This window comes from Chrysochloris asiatica, unplaced genomic scaffold (genome assembly GCF_000296735.1).
Source record: "Chrysochloris asiatica unplaced genomic scaffold, ChrAsi1.0 scaffold00179, whole genome shotgun sequence".
NCBI lineage: Eukaryota > Metazoa > Chordata > Mammalia > Afrosoricida > Chrysochloridae > Chrysochloris > Chrysochloris asiatica.
The window spans coordinates 1,429,444-1,449,965 of record NW_006408697.1 but is presented as its reverse complement, the minus strand read 5'-3'; the positions used below and the strand labels follow the sequence as shown (position 1 = coordinate 1,449,965).

Below are 20,522 nucleotides of genomic sequence, written 5' to 3'. Positions count from 1 at the left end.
GGCCACAGCTTCTCAGTACTTGCAGATGCTGTCGCCAGCAACAGCAGAGTCAATTCTGGATGGGTTTCCAAGGGTTAAGGTTTTTTTTTAATGAAAACAAAACTAGAAGATAACAATGAATAATTTTCAAATTTCTGTGTGGGAGGAAGAGTTCCAACTGTCAGATAAGGTTGTGCTTTCTCTGATGATAACGAATGTCATATGAAATTAGAGATGAACAGACATATCTCTATGACTCCTCTTCTTGTTTACTGACAGAGCCCAGTGTGTACATCTTTGATGTGAAAAAAAAAGAGCACATTTCCTTTAGAACTTTGCTCCTGATGAATGCTGTGTAATGCTGTTGTACCTCTTGGATACCTAGAAACCTGGATGTTGCACCAAAAACATCCAGCTTTGAAGGACAAGACTGATACAGCAAAGATTGTTGTTGCCAATGAGTTGGTTTCAACTCTTTGCAGCCCTGCACAGGATTTCTGAGGCTTTAAATCTTCTCCAGAGTAGAAAGCCTCCTCTCTCTCCCACGGAGTGGCTGGCAGGCTCAAACCGTGGACCTTGTGGTTCCCAGTCCAGTGTTTATCATACGTATGCTAAGTTCTGTGCAGAATAAGACACAGATATGATTATAAATATTTAATGGCAGCCACTGATTCTGTTTTGTAGTATCTGTGCTGCCTGTCCACCTCCCGGTCTTCAACGGATAAACTGGCCTTTGATGTTGGCTTGCAAGAGGACACAACAGGTGAGCTCCTTAGCAGGTGATGGTGCTGCATTCAGAGAGGGTGCTGGGACAAGTTATGAGACATGATAGACGATACGCTAGATGAATGTTCTTCAGCTAGTCAGGAAAAAATGAATGCCTTTCTGAAGAAGGTTTCTAGCAGAAGGAGAAACCGTATATTGTTTCTGTTGATCATTCCCACATACCTAGCTGGATGTTAAAACTAGACCTTAACCGTTTCCTTTTTATGGTTTGAATAGAAAATTAGGACTTATTAATGATATATGATGAGTGCCATCCATACTCATTTGTATTGCTTAGTTCAGGAAGTGCTGCTACAAACCACTTTTGTTCTTCATCTGAAAATGTTTTTAAATATATAAAGAAAACATACTCAGTGTCAACATTTGAATGAAAAAGTAGACCATGAAAGTCTTCATCTCTTGCCCCATGCTATTTTCTATATAACTGTTCAAACCATTTACATATTTTTGAATAAAAAATGCATATATTAGCACATTTGTCCTTTTAGAGGATGGAAATAGGAGAAAATTATCCTTACTTATATTCTCACTGTCAGTGTTCCATGTTGTTGTTGTTAGGTGCCATCGAGTTGGTACTGACTCATAGCAACCCTGTGTACCACAGAACGAAGCACTGCCCCATCCTGGGCTAACCTCACAGTTGTTGCTACTTTTGAGCCCATTGATGCTGACACTGTGCCAATCCATCTTCTTGGGAGTCTTCCTCTTCTCTGACCCTCCACTTTACCAAACATGATCTCCTGTAGTAACTCGTCCCTCCTGACAACACGTGTGAAATATGTTGGTCAAAGTCTGGCCATCCTGGATTCCAAGGAGCACTCGGGCTGTATGTCTTCCAACACACATCTATTCTTTTATCAGTCTATGGTACGCTAAATAATCTCCTCTAAAACCATAACTCAAATGCATCATACTTTTTTCTTTTTCCATTTATATGTGAGTGCTTAGTAAATTTTTAGATGGTAACATTTGCATCTTTTACAAATCAGAGTCCCAGAAAAGCACTGAGTTTTTTTGTATTGTGATAATGCAATTGTAGCACTATCAAATCTCAAGCCCTTATGAAAACCGAATGACAAAAAGGCAACATATTATTACAGAGTGAAACGTGAGAAGTATGGCTGTATAAGAATACAATCTCATCAGCATGACTAGTGAATTTGACCTTATGATAGTATAGTTGTTGTTTATTTAAGCAATGTTCGGAGAACCAAAGTTCTCAAAGTGTCACAAACAGTTTATATGAGAAACATTTCATTATGTCTCATCCCAAGGTAATTTATCTTAATTTAAAAAAAAAAATTCATGGTCTAAGAGATTAATTCAATTTTTTAAAATTTGTGTGAATGAAACAGTTGAAGCTTTCATTCATTTTTCCTCCTTTTAAATATTTTGGAGTCCACTGGCAAAGGCAGTAGATTAGAGATCCTTCTCCACGTTTCCTTTTTCAATCCTTCTGCAGGTGAGGCGTGTTGGTGGACGATACACCCTGCCTCTAAGCAGCGATCAGAAGGAGAGAAGGTCCGAGTGGGAGATGACCTCATCTTAGTTAGCGTGTCCTCTGAAAGATACTTGGTGAGTACGAAAATCAGATTGTTTCCTTGGTGGCCGGTCAATGAAGTGGTCTCTGAGGTTTAGAGTTCAGATGATCTATGACAGTTGCTTATACACAAGCTTGTGTCTCTATTGGATAGATTAGAAATAACTCCTTAAGTAAGCAAATAACATGGCACGTGTAGAAGTGGCCCTTCTTGGGCTCATAATAAGCAGGCTGTCCTCATGACCTTCATATGCATGCTCATAGATTCTTTTATGAATTAGATGTAAATGCAGACGAATCAAGAATTCAAAATTACATAGTTTTTATTTTGTGCCCAATGAAAAGGAAATAGTAATGAAGTTGTGATTACCTATTTTGATATTTATGAAGTCAAATTATTATTTGAGAAATACTTGCATGCTGAAAATGGAAAAATCAACAAAATAAGTTTGCTGGTCACTGACATTGGTAGACTTCAAAGGGTAGGACTTGGAGATGGAGAATGTTTAATAAGTGAATATTGGGTGGCTGGCATACATTTGTTTAATTTTATTTGGTGGTGGTGGTAATGTGCTGTGGAGTCGGTTCCAACTCATAGTGACCCTGTGCATGGTTTCTGAAGCTGTAAATTTTTACGGGAGCTGATAGCTTCATCTTTCTCCCACGGAACAGCCGGTAGTTTCGAACTGCTGACCTTGAGCTTTGTAACCGCTACGCTACCAGAGCTCCTTAATTGTTTTATTGCTAAAGTAATCATATACAAAAGCTTGCAGTATATTGAAGTCAGTAGAACTATAAAGAGTGTCAGTGCAAATAATATTGTAGTAACTGGTTGAAAACATAAATATAAAACAGGAGCATATAGACTTTGCATGAATATCCTTATTAAAATATCCTATAATCAAAGTGAAATAAAAATCAGAACTACCAAATTAAGGCACAGACTGAATTATAAAAAGTGTATTGCCACTGCCATACATTTAAATATTTGTGAGTAGGTGATTAATTTATAATTAAAAAGTGATTGGTCCCTCTTTTCTCTATGAACATGGCCAGGAGGTGGAATTGGAGGGTGTTAAAATCCATTTTTGTCTTCCAAGGCATTTCGTTACCATTTTGAAACATTCCTAATAAGAGGGGTATGTTTCATTCTGTGTGAAGAAGTGATGCTGGAGAAGAAATGAAGACAGTAAACTGCTGAGCAACTGGGCACCTAACTCAGGGAGCTAACTGTTCAGTGAGGTGGGCTGCTGAGTGTCTCAGCAATGGGAGGCCTGGCTTGGCGGCTCTGGACTCTTGTTTAACAACTACTGTAGGTGGAACTGGGCACATTTTTAGGACACGTGTGTACAGCTCTATGTGACAGCTTGTCAAATAAGCATTAAAATAGCAATATTTATGGAATAGCTTCAACTACATTTCAGTGCTTTATGCTACTTGATCTTTAAAGATTTGGTTGACTTTTGTAAATCCTTTTTTATTGAATAATACTGTTAGATGCTAGGAGTAAAAGGTTTGAACCAACTGTCAGGCAGATTGTTAGAGCCAGAAGGAAAAGTAAAATATATAAGACAAATATTTATATTGTGCAAAGTTGCTCTGAAGGAACATGTATGTTACTTTTTGTGAAAACAAATGAGATTTGATTCATTTGTAAATGTTCCACATGGAATTATGTCCCCTACAAATATGTGTTGTAAACTTGTATGCTTGTGTATAGTCCTCTTTAGGAATGGTTTGTCTTTGTGATGATGATGAAAAGGAAGCAGGATTAATGTGAGGTGTATCTTGAGTCAATCTCTTTTGAGATGTAAAAGTATTAAGCAAGCAAGCAGAAGACAGATGTTAAGCCACATGAAAATCTCTAGGAGCAGAAGCTTAGAGAAACAAGTACTTTCCTCAAGAGCCTACAGAGAGAAAACCCTCTCCTTTAGCTAGTGCTCTGAATTCTGATATTTGGCCTCCTAAACTGTGAGAAAATTAACTTCTTTTGTTAAAGACATCTACTTGTGTTTTTTCTGTTATAACAGCACTATAACTTACTTAGGCAGATTTTGGTACCTGGAGTGGGGATTCTGCAGGTATCTAAAGTGTGAGCGTAGTTTGGGAATTGCATAATGGGTAGAGGCTGGAAGAGTTTGAAGGCATCTAATGATAAAAGTCACTGTCAGTTTGTGGTCTAGTAGTGGCGTATTTGTTGCTGTGATGCCAGAAGCTATGCCACTGCTCTTTTAAATACCATCAGAGTCATCCATGGCAGACAGGTTTCAGCTGAGCTTCTGGACTAAGATGAGGAAGGGGAGGGTAGGCCACTTCTGAAAGCTTAGCCATGAAAAACCTTTGGAATAGCAGTTGAATACTGTCTGATATAGCACCTGAAGATGAACCACTCAGGTGGGAAAGTACTTCAGATATGATTGGAAAAGAGCTGCCTCCTTAAAGTAGAGTTAACCATACATAATGACATAAATGGACTAAAGCTTTCAAGACCTTCATTTGCTGATGGAGCACAATTTAAAATGAGAAGCAACAGCTACAACCATCCATTAATAATCAGACCATGGATTGTACAAAGTAGAAATCTGAGAAAATTGGAAGTCACCAAGAATGAAATGAGTAACGGTTGATATTCTAGGCTTTCCTGAGCTGAAATGGATGATTGCTTAGAATTGGACAGTGAATGGGCTCAAACATAACAACAGTTAGGATGCTGGCTCAGGACCAGGCAATGTTGTGAATAAGTTCACTATAAGTCAGAACTGACTTGATAGCACCTAAAAATAACAACAATGGCTTACTATAACAGGAATGGCAAATTGCACAGGAATGATGTCACATTCATTATCAAAAAGAACATTTCAAGATTTCTCTAGAAGTCATTGCTGTCTGTGATAGGATGGTATCCATGATAAGCACTGGACTGTGGACCACAAAGTCTATCAACCCACCAACCACTCCACTTGGAGAAAGATAAGACTTTCTCCTCCCCGATAGATTTACAATGTCAGAAGCCCTACTATACAAGGTAGCTAATGTTTTGAAACCCACGGGATGGCACTTAATAGCAACAAGGAAGATCAGTTCATACCACTGTCATTCAAATTTGTTTCCAACAACTAATGTCAATGATGAGGAAACTGAAGAATTGTACCAACTTCTTCACTCTGAAATTGATGAAAGAAGAAATCAAGGTGCATTGATAATTATTGGTGATTGCGATGAGAATGTTGGAAACAGAGGAAGGGTCAGGAGTTGGAAACTATAACCTTGTAATGGAAATGATGCTGATTTCATGCTAGAATTTTGTAAGACCAACGACTTATTCATAGCAAATACCTTTTTCCGATGATATAATTGGTGACTATACTTGTGGACCTCACCATATGGAATACACAAGAATCAAATTGATTACATCTGTGGGAAGAGATGATGGTAAAGCTCCATATCATCAGTCAAAACAAGACCAGGGGCAGACTAGAACAGACCATCAGTAGTTTGTATGCAGTTTCAGGCTGAAGCTGTAGAAAATTAAAATTAGTCCATGAGAACCAAAATACGATCTTGAGTATATCTCACCTGAATTTAGTGACCATCTCAAGAACAGCTTAGAAGCATTAGACACTAATGACTAAAGACCAGAGGAGTTGTGGCATAACATCAAGAACATACATGAAGAAAGCAAGAAGGTCATTAAAAAGACAAGAAAGAAAGGAAAAACTAAAATGGATGTCAGAAGAGACTTTGAAACTTGTTCTTGCACTTTAGTAGAGAGACTAAAGTGGATGGAAGAAATGAGGAAATAAAAGAGCTGAGCAGAGATTTTCCAAAAGATCCTTTGAGAAGACAAAGTAACATATTATAATGAAATGTGCTGTGACCTGGAATCAGAAAGCTAAAAGAGATAACATGCTCAGCATTTCTCAAGCTGAAATAGCTGAAGAAAAAATTAAAGCCTTGGGTTGCAATGGTGAAGGATTCTGTGGACAAAATATTGAATGATGCAGGAAGGTGTCAAAAGAAGATGGAAGGAATGCACAGAGTCACTGTAGCAAGAAGAAATGGTCAATGTTCTGTCATTTCAAGTAGTAGCATCTGATCAAGAACCAATGGTATTAAGGGAAGAAGTCCAAGCTGCACTGAAAGCATTGTTGGAAAACAAGGCTCTGGGAATTGATGGAATACAAACTGAAATATTTCCACAAACAGATAGATTCACTGCTGATGGAGCTCAATCATTGTATGCCAAGAAAGTCGGAAGGTGGCTACCTGGCCATGTTCTGATTGTAAGAGATCCATAGTTGTGCCCATTTCAAAAAAGGTGACACAAAAGAATGAGGCAATCATTGAAAAAGATCATTAATGTTGCAGGTAAGTAAAATTTTGCTGAAGATGATTCAAAAATACTTTCAGCAGTACAGTGATAGGGTCTGCTAGAAAAGAAATTCAAGCCAGATGTAGAAGAGGATGTGGAACTACTGACATCATTGCTGAGGCCAAATGGGTCTTGGCTGAAAGCAGAGAAAACTAGACAGATGTTTATTTGTATCTTATTCACTATGCAAAGGCATTCAACTGTGTGGATCATAACAAAGTATGGATAGCTCATTAACAACATGCAGTATGCAGATGATACAACCTTACTTGTGAAAGCAAAGAGGATTTAAAATACTTAATTGATGAAGATCAAAGACCACAGCCTTAAGTATAGGTTACATCTCAATGTAAAGACAGCAAAAATCCTTACCACTTGACCAAAGAATAACATCATGATAAATGTAGAAAAAATTAAAGTTGTCAAACACTTCATGTTGTCTGGATTCACTATCAACTCTCATGTACAAAATGAAAACAAAACTTCAGGGGTTTTGAAGATAGTGTTGTACGCAATAAGAACGTGTAACCTAGAATTTTCATCAAGGGTGTAGTGTCGTGCAGTCTTTGGTTAGAGAGATTAAGCCTGTGACTGATGGATCTAACCTACTACCACAGCTGAAAATTCATCAACCTGTACTGAAGGGGGCAGAGAGAACATGAAGAGAGAGGATGCTATCTGCCTCTTGGCTTTCTACTCTCAAAAAAGAGGTCCAAAGACCTACATCTGCTGTACTCCAACAAAACAACCTTCCCTGGAGTATCTTGAAGATTATCAAAACTATTGGAAGGACTGTAGAAAGCAGAGCTTCCTTAGTCTCAAAACTTGGGACAATGGCCTCTGGGGTCTGAAAGTGTAGCGTCAAGACCTCATAGGTTTCCAAGAGCCAGCTATTAATTGATTCAACTTGAGAGTGTGGTACCAGACCAAGATAATGGGGCCCACTGCCTAAAGCTGAGGGGAAAGTGCTCCATGCCCATCTAGTTCTGCCTTAGCACTAGAGAGCTAAGGTAGTACATAGGAAACACAGCATACTGGGAGAGCACATTTTGTCAATAAAGGAACCTAGGTTGGGATTATGCTTAAGAGTAGCAAGGGTAAGTTGAAGAAATGATTGTGAAATTGCAGACATTAGTTAAGATAAGGAAGGGGGTAAGAGCCAATTATTGCTGAATCTGATGGTTCAGTTGGTAATCTTTTAAGCCCACCATTGGAAACATTACTGATAAAATATCTGTGCACATGTCACAATGTCCAGACTTTCTTCAGTTTTTAAAAGAAAAAGAATGAAATACTTGTGCATATGAGTGACTTGAGAATACTATACTTAGGTAAAAAGAGCCTTTTAGGGCATGGAAATCCTGTATCGTACAAATAGGATGATTACTTCATGCTATGACTGATGTGCCTAAAACTAGGATGGCCACAGTCCTAGGAAGGTTAATAGTGTGAATGTTGCTGTTAAGGACCATTGAGTAGGTTCCAACTCATAGTGACCCTGTATAGGTTTCTAACGAGTGTCATCAGTGTTGCAAAAGTGTTGCAGAAACATCACAAGGATATTGGTAATAGTTACTGACAAGACTGTAAGCAAACAGGGGACAAGCGGCCTAAGGGTGATTAATCAAATCCGCAGACATTTGATAGTGCCCATTAGTTTTGCTCTAGCTATCATTTGATGGTACAAATATTTTGCCTTTCCATGTAGAAAATATATTATTTTGATAAATGTCTGTTTTTAAGAAGGGAAATTGAAATCTCTAGTATGTAAACTGTATATAGTCTGGTTTTAGGTATTAGGAAATATCGCCATCTAATGGCTATTAGATAGGCTGAACTTTGCAAAATGTCAGAAAGATATTTAACTGTATTTTATTGACTGAAAAGGCATTCATTCGACTGTGGGAATTATAGTACAGTATGGATAACATTGTGAAGAAACAGAATTACAAAACAGTTGATAGTGCTCAGGTGAAGCCCAGGAAGTCAGCTGTGTGAACAGGAGGGGATACTAAGTGACTAAGTGTACAGAGTAGGTATCTGGTTGGATTCTTTCACATTACTAAGTCAGTCTATGAGGGCATCAAATAGAACAAAAATTGAATTAAAAGAGAATAGAATTTTTCAATAGACATTTGACACCCCTTCATGTATGCTGAATAATTAATCTGAGACGATATGCTGTGTGAAGAGGAACTTGGCATTAGGTTTCCAGGATGACTCATTAACAACTTAAGACATGCAAATTACACAACCTTGGTTGCCAGAAATTAAGAGAATTAGAAGCACTGTGTGGCTCTGAGGGCTCATACCCTGTACTGCAAGGTTGTGTTGAATCATCAGGTGGGGTGGCTCAAGGTCACCAGCCGCTCCTCAGAAACCCTGTATATACAGGGTCGCTGAGTTGGAATCAACTTAACAGCACTTAACAACACCTGATGAAGGCAAAAGACTATAGCCTTCAGTATGGATTACATATAAACCTAGAAAAAATGAAAATCCTTACAACTGGATTAATAAACGACGTCATGGATAAATGATTTAAAAAAAGAAAAGAAAAGATGTTTTTGATGTCAGTGACTTCATTCTTTTGGATCACAATCAATATCCATGGAAGCAGCTGTCAAGAAAACAAATGGAGTGTTGCAAAAGACCTGTTTAAAGTTTTCAAAAGCAAAGATGTCACCTTGAGCACTAAAGTGCACCTGACCCAGTCAGTGGTATTTTCGATGTCCTCATATGCATGTGAAATTTGGACCATGAATAAGGATGAAAGTAGAACTGATGTATTTGACCTGTGATATTGGCCAAGAATAGTGGCTGATAGAAGAATGGAGTCCTGGTGTGATGCTGTATGATAAAGCACCAGACTGCAAGGTGGGTTTGAATTGCAAAGCGGTTATTCAAACCCACCAAGCTGGTCCTTGGAAACTCTAAAGGATCCCTAAGAGTTGGAACAACCGCATGTCAGTTAAAAACCACAAACAAGCCAGAAGACTTGGCAAACCTATCTCAAAGACAATGAAGCCAAAATGGACCTTAGAAGCAAGGATGGTGTTAACTGGGCTGGGTCATGATTCTCAGTACTTTAGCTGTTACGTAATGATGTAAAGTGGCAGTTATGTGATGATTTCCATATGATCTGATGTGACAAACAAAAGGATGAAAGGTAAATGCCTATTATAACCCTAATCCAGTACAAGGAGTTTCCCAGAAGCTTGGCCTACAACATCTTTTGTTTTACAAAAGATGAAAGGAGAGAGATGTGAAAGGAGTAGGAGGGACCTTCCACCAAGAAAGATGAGCCCGGAGTGGAATGTGTGCTTTGGACTGGGGGGTCGGTCCCTGCACTGTGAAGCTTCTAGATCCAGGGAAAGATTAATACCAAGACCCATGGAGATTTCCAAGGCATGCTGGGCCTACAGATGCTGAAAGGAGACAAGGACCTTTCCCCAGAGCATCTCTCTGAATGTGGACTCCTAGTCTCTCAGACTGGCAGAGAATACATTTCTGTTTGTTAAAGTCCTTAACTGTCATAGCAGCACTAGAGAACGAAGTTATGCTAAGACTTCATCCTGCTTACTTCAGACATGTCAGGAGAGCCCAGTTGCTTGGTAAAATAACGAGGGAGACACTCAACCAGCTGATGACGCAGTGGCTGCACCAGTGAACTTCAGCATGGCCATGATGATAGGGAAGGCAAGGAACGGGCAGTGTGTCCTTCTGTGACACACAGATCACGCTGAGTCAGAGCTGGCTGACGATCCAGGTTTGTTGTTGTTAAGTGCCATTGAGTCAATTCTGACCCATAGCGACCCTGTATAAGGTTTCTGGTAGTAACTCTTAAAATGAAGCTGGAAAATTACTAAGCTCAAATGGGGCTGCTATTTTATTTTCTCACTATGTCTTAATTTTTGAAAGACAGCATTGAAACAGGTCTTGTTTATGTACAATTCCAACTCTGATGTTAAAAATTGGAGTGGCCAAAGCATTTCTGTAGTAAGGCGTATTAGAGACTAAAGTGATGCCTCTTGTTACCTCTCCTATAGCACTTGTCCTATGGCAATGGCAACTTGCATGTGGATGCTGCCTTCCAGCAGACCCTCTGGAGCGTGGCCCCAATCAGCTCAGGAAGTGAAGCTGCCCAAGGTAAAACTTCCATTCCAGTGAGATCACCCTTCTTTGATGCAAAGTTGAGGATCATTTATTGGAATTGTGATCCTAAGCTGATGATTAATGAAAGCTTGTTTGTGCCATGTAACCTCTTTTGACTTGCTCTCTAAACATTACATTTGCATTAAGATTTATCTTTCCTGATTTTGATGCTGCTCTCTATTTTATTTCTGTGTGCTCTGGGTTCACTTTCTAGGGTTTTCTATAAATTTTCTATAAATTTTCTAGGGTTTTCTATAAATCTCTGGGTACTGCTCAGTCAGTTTAATGCCAGGATTTTTCATGGGGGTTGATGCCTTATGACTCTATCACCAAAATGTTTGTACAGTGGGGTTTTCCGGGCAAATATTTGCATGTGTTCTGATTCTTCCCATTTAAATTAGTGGCCATCAGGTCAGTTTTGATTCTTGGTGACCCATGTATGTCGGAGGAACCGTGTGCCATTGAGTTTTCAGTGGATGGTTTTTCAGAAGCAGTTCTCTAGTCTTCCTTCCAAGGTGCATCTGACGGGACTCAAATCTGTAATCTTTTGCACTACCAAAAGACCCTTCATTTGATAAAATCTTCCGTTAAAAAAAACGAACACTCATAGACTTAGACACGAACCTACGGGTGTGGCACTATAGCAGAAGCACTGGACTACTAAACACAAGGTTTGTGGTTCAAACCAACCAGCTGTTCCGCAGAAACCCTGTCCAGGGTTGCTGTGAGTCAGCACCAAGTCAACAGCACTTAACAACACAGAAGCCTTCTTTAGTGATAGAATTAATGATAGAATTTGGCAAGATCAGGTATGGCAAATACCTTTTTTAAACAACATTGTTGTTATGTGCCGTGGAGTCGGTTCCGAATCATAGTGACCCTGTACAGGGTTCCGAGGCTGTAAATGTTTACGGGAGCAGAAAGCCTCATCTTTATCCCGTGGGACAGCTGATAGTTTCGAACTGCTGACCTTGAGATTAACAGCTCAATTCATAACCACTATGCTACTGTTGTTGTTAAGTGCCTTCGAGTCGGTTCCGACCCATAGCGACCCTGTACAGGGTTTCTGAGGGTGTAAATGTTTACGGGAGTAGAAAGCCTCATCTTTCTCCCGTGGAGTGGCTGGTAGTTTCGAACTGCTGACCTTAAGGTTCGCAGCCTGATTCGTAACCACTACGCTACCAGAGCTCCTTCTACTAGAGCTCCTTTAAACAACATAAGAGGCGACTATTGACATGGATCTCACCAAATGGCAATACACAGGAAGCAAACTGACTACATCTGTGAGAAAAGACAGTGAAAAAGCTGAATATCATCTGCCAAAACAAGGCAAGGGGCAGAATGTGGAATAGTAGATCATCAGTTACTCATATTGAAGGTCAGGCTCAGGCTGAAGAAATTGAAAACAAATCCATGAGGGCCAGAATGTGACCTTGAGCATATATCCTACTTGAATTTAACGATCATCTCAAGAACAGATTTGATGCATTAGACACTAATTAATGACCAACGACCAGAAGAGTTGTGGGATGACATCAAGAACATCATATAGCAAGATAGCAAAAAGTGATTTAAAAGACAGGAAAGAAAAAAAAGACAAAAATCAATGTCAGAAGAGACTATGAAACTTGCTTTTGAGTGCAGAAAAACTAAAGTTTCTATAAGAAATGAGGAAAGAAGTGAAAAGCCAAACAGAAAACTTCAAAAGTCAGTTTGAAAACACAGAGTCAAATATTATAATGGAATGTGCAAAGACCTGGACGTAGAAAACCAAAAGGGAAGAAGAGCATGCTCAGCATATCTCACACTGAAAGAACTGAAGAGAGAATTGAAGCCTTGACGTAACACTATTGAAAGATTCTGTGAATAAAATGAGGGGAAAATATAAGACTTTCTGCTCCTGCGAAGATTTACAGCCTTGGAAACCCTGTGTAGAGTCACTATAAGTGGGAAATGACTGAGCCTCATTCAACAACAACAATGGGTGAAATATCAAATGAAGATGAATGGAATACACAGTCATTGGACCAAAAAGAATTGGTTGATGTTCAGTCATTCAGGAGGTAGCCTATGATCACTAACCTATGATATTCAAGAAAGAAGTCCAAGCTGCTCTGAGACATTGTTGAAAAACAGGGCTCCAGGAATTGACAAGAATACTAATTGAAACTGATGCAGAACTGGAGATGCTCACTCAGCTATGCCAAGAAATTTGGAAGACAGCTACCTGGCTGATTAGAAGAGGTCCGTATTTCTGCCCATCCCAAAGAAAGATGACCCAAGAAAGTGCAAATCATCAATCGATATCATTACAATTAAATGCAAGTTAAATTTTGCTGACTATAATTAAACACCAGTTGCAGCAGTGCTTCAAAAGGAGCTCTCAGATATTCAAGTCAGGTTCAGAAGAGGGTGTGAAAGTATGGTTATCATTGTTGGATCTTGGCTGAGAAGAGAGAATATCAGAAATATTTTAATTCGAAGAGGTCCGTATTTTTGCCCATCCCAAAGAAAGATGACCCAAGAAAGTATAAATCATCAATCGATATCATTACAATCAAATGCAAGTTAAATTTTGCTGACTATAATTAAAAACCAGTTGCAGCAGTGCATCAAAAGGAGCTCTCAGATATTCAAGTCAGGTTCAGAAGAGGGTGTGAAAGTATGGTTATCATCAGATGGATCTTGGCTGAGAAGAGAGAATATCAGAAAGATATTTAATTATGCTTTATTTGCTATGCAAAGGAATTGTACTGCATGCATCATAACAGGCTACGGATTACGTGAAGAATGGGTATTCCAGAACACATAATTGTGCTCATGAAGATGCTGTATATAATCAAAAAGCAGTTGTTCTAACAGAACAGGGAACACTGGATGTTTTAAAAGCAGGAAAGTTGTATGCCAGGATTGCATCCTTTCACCATACTCAATCAATTTGTATGCTGAGAAACTAGATTATATAAGGAAGTACTTGGCATCAGGATTGGAGTAAGCTCATTAACAACCTTTGATATGCAGATGACACATCCATGCTGCTGATAGTGAAGAGGACTTGAAATACTGATGAAGATCAAAGCCTACAGCCTTCAGTATAGATTGCACCTTAATGAAAAACAAAACAAAACAAAAATCCTTCCAACTGGGACAGCGCATGACATCATGATAAATGGACAGAAAAGATTGAAGTTATCAAAGAATTTATTTTGGTTCGATCCACAAGTAACGCATATGGAAGCAACAATCAAGAAATCAAGTGACATATTGCATTGAGCAAATCAGCTGCGAAAGATTACTTTGAAGTGCTAAAGAGCAAAGAGGTCACTTTGTAGATGAATGTGTACCTGACCAAAGTCTTGATATTTTCAGTAGCCTCATATGCATATAAACGTTGGATGATGATTAAGGAAGACTGGTAAAGAATTCATATATTTGAATTATGGTGTTGGAAAAGAATATTGAAAATGCCATGGATTGCCAGAACTAACAAATCTGCCTTGGAAATAGAGCCTGACTACTCCTTAGAAGTCAGGATGGCGAGACTTCCTCTCCTGCATTTGGGGCATCTTGTCAGGAGGGTCTAGTCTCTAGAGAAGGACATTAGCTAAAAAGAGGAAGACTCCCCAACAAGGTGGATTGACACAGTGGCAACAACCTCACACAAACAACTAATGTGAGGATGGCCCAGGATCAGGCAGTGTTTCATTCTGTCGTGAATAGGGTCATTGTGAGTCAGACCTGCTTCCGTGACACTCAACAACAACATTCTATCTTAATTGAGTATGGTGGCACAGTAGCAATGGACTGCTAACCCCAAGGTCAGCAGTTCATACCCACAAGCTTCTCCTTAGGAGAAAAATGAGGCTCTCTGCTCCCATAAAAATTTACATCCTCAGAAACGTGTTTTGAATGGTTACAAGTTGGAATCTACTTGATGGTTTGTTGTTGTTGTTATAGATGTTAGGGGCCATCGAGTCAGTTCCTACTCACAGCAACACTATGCACACCAGAACGAAACACTGCCCAGTCCTGCACCAGCCTCACAATATTTCTGTGCTTGAGCACACTGCTGCTACAGTGCCAATCATCTTGTTGGGGGTCTTCCTCTTTTTTGCTGACCCTCCACTTTACCAAGCGCGGTAATGTACTTCTCCAGGGACTAGTCCTTCCTGACAATACGTCTGAAGTATGAAAGATGAAGTTTGGCCATCCTGGCTTCTAAGGAGCATTCTAGTTGTGCCTCTTCCAACACAGATTTGCTTGTTCTTTGGGAAGTCCATGGTACTTTTAATATTCTCCTTCGACACCTCAACTCAAATGCATCATTCTTGTATGGTCTACTTTATTCATTGATCAACTTTCACATGCATATGAGAATATTGAAAATACCATGGTTTGAGTCAGATGCACCTTATCCCTTAATAGATACCTTTGCTTTTCAACACTTTAGTTAGGTCTTGTGCAGCAGATTTGCCTAATGCAATACATCATTTGATTTCTTGATTTGCTTCTATCAGTGTGGATACAAGCAAACTGAAGTCTTTGGTAACTTCCATCTTTTCTCTGCAGTGTTATTTATTGCTCCAGTGGTGGGGAGTTCTGTTTTCTTTACATTGAGGTGAAATTCATACTGAAGGCTGTAGTCTTTTATCTTCAGTAAGTATTTCAAGTCCTCTTCACTTTCAGCAAGCAAGGTTGTATCACCTGCATATTGCAAGTTGTTAATGAGTCTTCCTCCAATCCTGATGCCACGCTCTACTTGATATAATCCATCTCCGAAGATTATTTGCTCAGCATAGAGACTGAATAAGTATGGTGAAAGAATACAACCCTGGCACACAGCTTCTATGATTTTAGACCATTCAGTGTCCCATCATTCTGTTAGATCAGCTGCCTCCTGGTCTATGTATAGGTTCTTATGAGCATAAATAAGTGTTCATAAATACCCTTTTGCAACATTATCTATAGCTTGTTATGATCCACACAGTCGAAGGTCTTTGCATAGTCAAAAAGCACAGGTAAACATCTTTGTGGTTTTTCTGCTTTAAGCCAAGACCCACCTGAGGTAAGCAGTGATATCCCTCCTTCCATATACTTGTCTGAATCAGGCATGAGCCTCTGACCGAGTTCCCTGTCATTGTACTGCTACAATCATTTAAAAATTATCTTTAGCAAAATTTTACTTGCGAGTGATATTAATGATATTTTCCAATGATTTATGCATTACATTGAGTCACCTCATGTTGGAATGGGCACAGATACGTGACTCTTCCTGTCAGGCGGCCAGGTAGCTGTCTTAAACATTTCTTGGCATAGATGAGTGAATGTCTCAGTACTGCATCAGTTTGTTGAAGTATTTCAATTTGTATTCCATCAACAGACAGAACCTTGCTCTTTGCCAATGCCTTCAGTGCAACTTGTACTTCTTCATTAAATACCGTTGACTCTTGACTATATGCTACCTCTTGAAATGGCTGAACATTGACAATTTATTTTTGGTATAGTGACTCTGTCCATCTTCTTTTGATACTTTCTGCATCATTCAATATTTCCCCCATAGAATCCTTCAGTATCGCAAGTTGATGCTTAAATTCTTTCAGCTTGAGAAGTGTTGAACGTATTCTTCTCTTGGATTTCTAACTCCAGGTCTTTGCACATTTCATTATAATAATTGGCTTTATCTTCTTGAGCTGCCCTTTGAAATAGTCTGCTTAGCTCTTTTCCCTTCTCATTTCTTCCATTTGCTTTAGTGTCTCTACATTGGCGAGCAAGTCACTTATAACATCTATTTTGGTCTTTTCCTTCATTCTTATCTTCTTAATGACCTTTTGCTTTCTTTCTGTATGATGTTCTTGATGTCATTCCACAGCTCTTCTGGTCTTCGGTCATTAGTGTCTAATGCATTAAATCTGTTATTTATTGAGGTGATCCCTAAATTCAGGTTGGATATATTCAAAGTCATATTTTGGCTCTTGTGGAGTTGTTTTCATTTTCTTCATCTTCAGCCTGAACTTGCATATGAGTAGTTGATGGTCTGTTTTGGCTGTTGGCACAGAGCCTTTCTACAGATGGAGTCAATTTGATTTTTGTGGATTTCATCTGGTGGTGTCCATGTATATATTTGTCTTTTATGTTGTTTAAGAAAGTTATTTGCAGTGAAGAAGTCATTGGTTTTAAGGGCAGTAGTGGGCTATTCTTACTTAAGTAGATTCAAATCTGAGTCCATGCATTTTTGTGTTTTTATTGGAGGACTTTATGGCAGTTGAGATATTGTAGTGGTAGTGTTGATGACTGTGTAGCTCATGGACTTGGTGCTCAGAAGCTGTAACTGGAACCATCTGTATCCATGCCCTTGGCAAGTGACTGAACCATAGCCAAAATCTGTGTCTCTAGCTATGAAATAAATTGGACTAGATGGCCTCAGATAAAATAATAAATGACTTCTCTTCTTCCTAGGGTATCTGATTGGTGGTGATGTTCTCCGGCTGCTCCATGGACACATGGATGAATGTCTCACTGTTCCCTCGGGCGACCATGGAGAAGAGCAGCGGAGGTTGGTCCACAAGTTCGGGATGTTGAACTTTTTGACTTGCTGTAATTTTTAAATTATGACTACATCTGTTCAGGGCATTAATATAATAGAAAGTAAACCACTATAGTTCTTCTGTTCATGGAAGTGATTCATTGTTGACCTTAAAAGTTTTTTCTCATATAATGTTTTCATTACATGTCAATTGTTGTTCTGTGCCGTGGGTTGGTTCCGACTCATAGCAACCCTGCACAGGGGGTCCGAGGTTGTAAATCTTTATGGGAGCAGAAAGTCTCATTTTTCTCCTGTAAAACCGTGCTAGTAGTTTCAAACTGCCAACCTTGAGGTTATCTGTCCGGTTCATAACCCCTATGCTACCAGAGCTCCTTTACATGTTAATAGAAGAGCTAAAAAGTAAAACACATTAAAAAATCTTGAACACATCAAATTAACCTACTTTAAGTTCCATTACATGTTCATATCTTTAGAATAATTATATCTAGGATGTTTAGTTTTCCTCTTCCATTTCAAGATTAGCGTTCTCATAATGACCAAAAGGTCAGCACTCTTTATTTATATAGATAATAAAGTAGACCACTTCCCCTAATAAATTATTCTATAGAATACCTTCCCCACATTAATGTTACTTGGCATTGGGTCAAATGAAAATCATTTGTGCCCACTGGAAAAATACGCAAGTATTGTTGTTGTTGCTAGGTGCCTTGGAGTTGGTGCCAACTCATAGTGACTCCATGTCCAGCAGAGTGCAATCCTACCCAGTCCTGCACCATCGTCACAACTGTTGGAACTCCTTGTTGCTGCCACTTTGTCAGTCCATCTCACTGGGGGTGAGGAGGAGAAGGCCTTCCTCTTTTGGTTGACTCTCCTTTCACTTTACCAACTGTGATATCCTTCTCCATCAACTGGTCCTTCCTGACAGTGTATTCAAAGTACGCGTGAGATGACGTCTCATCATCTTTGCTTCCAAGGAGCAATCCAGCAGTATTTCTTCCAGAACAGATTTGTTCATTCTCTGGCAGTCCACGATATTCTTCACCAACACCATAATTCATATGCATCAACTCTTCTCCAGTCTTCTTTATTCATGGTTCAACTTTTGCCTGCATATGAGGCAATTGAAAATAATACGCTTGTATCAAGTGTACCTTCATCTTCATTGTGACATCTTTGTTCTTTGACACTTTAAAGAGGTCATTTGCAGCAAGTTTGCGTAATGCAGTATGTCCTTTGATTCTTGGCTGTTGCTTGCATGAGCCTTAACTGTGGAGCCTAGCAAAACGAAGTCAAATGCAATCTTCTTTCTCCATTAATCCTGATGTTATTTAATAGTTCAGTTGTGAAGATTTTCACTTCTTTAGATTGAGGATTCAAGCCATAATGAAGGCTATGGTCTTTGATCTTCATCAGCAAGTACTTCAAGTCTTCTTCTCTTCCAGCAAATGACATTGTGTCATCTGCATATTTCAGGTTGTTAATGCATCTTCCTCAAGTCTTGATGCCATGTTCTTTTTCATATATTCCAGCTTCTCAGATTATGTGCTTAGCATACAGATTGAACTATCTTGCATCTGTCAGTTTGTCATACTGTAGGGGCTTGTGAGCTGCTCTGATGCTAGAAGTTATGCCACTGGTATTGTAAACATCAGCAGGTTCACCAGGTGGACAGGCTTAATCAGAGCTTCCAGACTAAGACAGACTTGAAAGAAGGAGAGTCAAACAACTTCTGAATAGCAAAACAATGAAAGCACTGTGAATATATATGAAACATTGTTAGATATAGTGCTGGAAGAAGATGAATACATGAATGGTACCAGAATGTTGACATATATAATGCTAAAAATGAGACCCTTAATTTGGAAGGCACTCAGAATATGACTGGGAAGAGCTGACTCCTCAAAGTAGAGTTGACCATTGTAATGCAAATAGAGTAAAGCTTTCAGGACCTTCACTTGCTGAAGGAGCACAACACAAAATGAGGGTAGAAGCTGCAAACATCCTTTAATAACTGGAATATAGAATCTACAAAGTATGAATCTAGGAAAAGGAGAAGTTGTCAAAAATGAAATGTTACACATAAAAATAAATATCCTAGGTATTAGTGAACTGAAATGGACTGATCTAGGCCATTTAAAATTTGACAATCATATGGTTTACTATGCTGAGAATAACAAATTCAGGAGGAATGGTGCCACATCATCAAAAAGAACATTTCAAGATCTGTTATTTTGGAAGAATTCTACCAACTTCTTCAGTATAAAATTGATCAAACGTGCAATCAAGATATATTGATAATTACTGGTGATTAGAATGCAGAGGTTCAAACAGAGGAAGGTTCAGTAGTTGGAAAACGACCTTGTTGATAGAAATAATGCTGAAAATGGCATTTTGTAAGAACAATGACTTCTTTGTTGCAAATATCGTTTTTACACAACATGAAAGATGGAATACATAGAAACCAAATTGACTGTATCTGTGGGAAGAGATGGTGGAAAAGCTCAGTATCATCAATCAAAGCAAAGTCTGAAACCAATTGTGGAGCCAAACCATCAGTTGCTCATATGCAAGCTGAAGCTAAAAAAAATTTAAACATGTCCACAACAGCAAAATAGGACTGTGAACATATCCCATCTGAATTTAGAGATCATCTCAGGAACAGAACTGATGCATTAGACATTCATGACTGAAGACCAGACAAGAAGAAAGCAAAAGGGCATAAAAAAGGCAGAAAAGAGACTGACATTTGCTCTCCAGCTTATAGATGTTAACGCTAATGGAAGAAATTAGGAAGTCAAGGAGTGAATGGAAAATTTCAAAGGGTAGCGGCGCAAAGTCAAGTATTGTAATGAAATGTGCAAAGAGCTGTAGTTAAAAACCCAAAAGGAAAGAACATATTCATCATTTCTCAAACTGAAAGAACTAAAGAAAAAAAAAATCAAGACTCAGGTGGCTATATTGAAAGAGTCTTTGTGAAAATATTGAATGATACAGAAAGCATTAAAAGAAGATGGAAGAAATACGCAGTCACTTTATGAAAAACAAATTGTCAAAAAAACACGTCAGTGTTCAATCATTTGAAGAAGTTGCATATGATCAAGAACTAATGATGCTGAAGAAACTAGTCCAAGCTGCACTGAAGGCAT

The 20,522-nt window shown here is 38.9% G+C and overlaps 1 protein-coding gene across 1 annotated transcript in view; it reads left to right on the top strand.

Moving 5' to 3' along the window:
* The window catches only part of RYR2 (ryanodine receptor 2 (cardiac)), a 786,033-nt gene that overhangs the window by 126,887 nt on the left and 638,624 nt on the right, over positions 1 to 20,522 (top strand). Inside the window, exons 7-10 of the mRNA XM_006872010.1 lie at positions 664 to 742; positions 2,228 to 2,340; positions 10,727 to 10,826; positions 17,289 to 17,385. Coding sequence (XP_006872072.1) covers positions 664 to 742; positions 2,228 to 2,340; positions 10,727 to 10,826; positions 17,289 to 17,385 — 389 coding nt within the window. The remainder of the gene's footprint in view (positions 1 to 663; positions 743 to 2,227; positions 2,341 to 10,726; positions 10,827 to 17,288; positions 17,386 to 20,522) is intronic.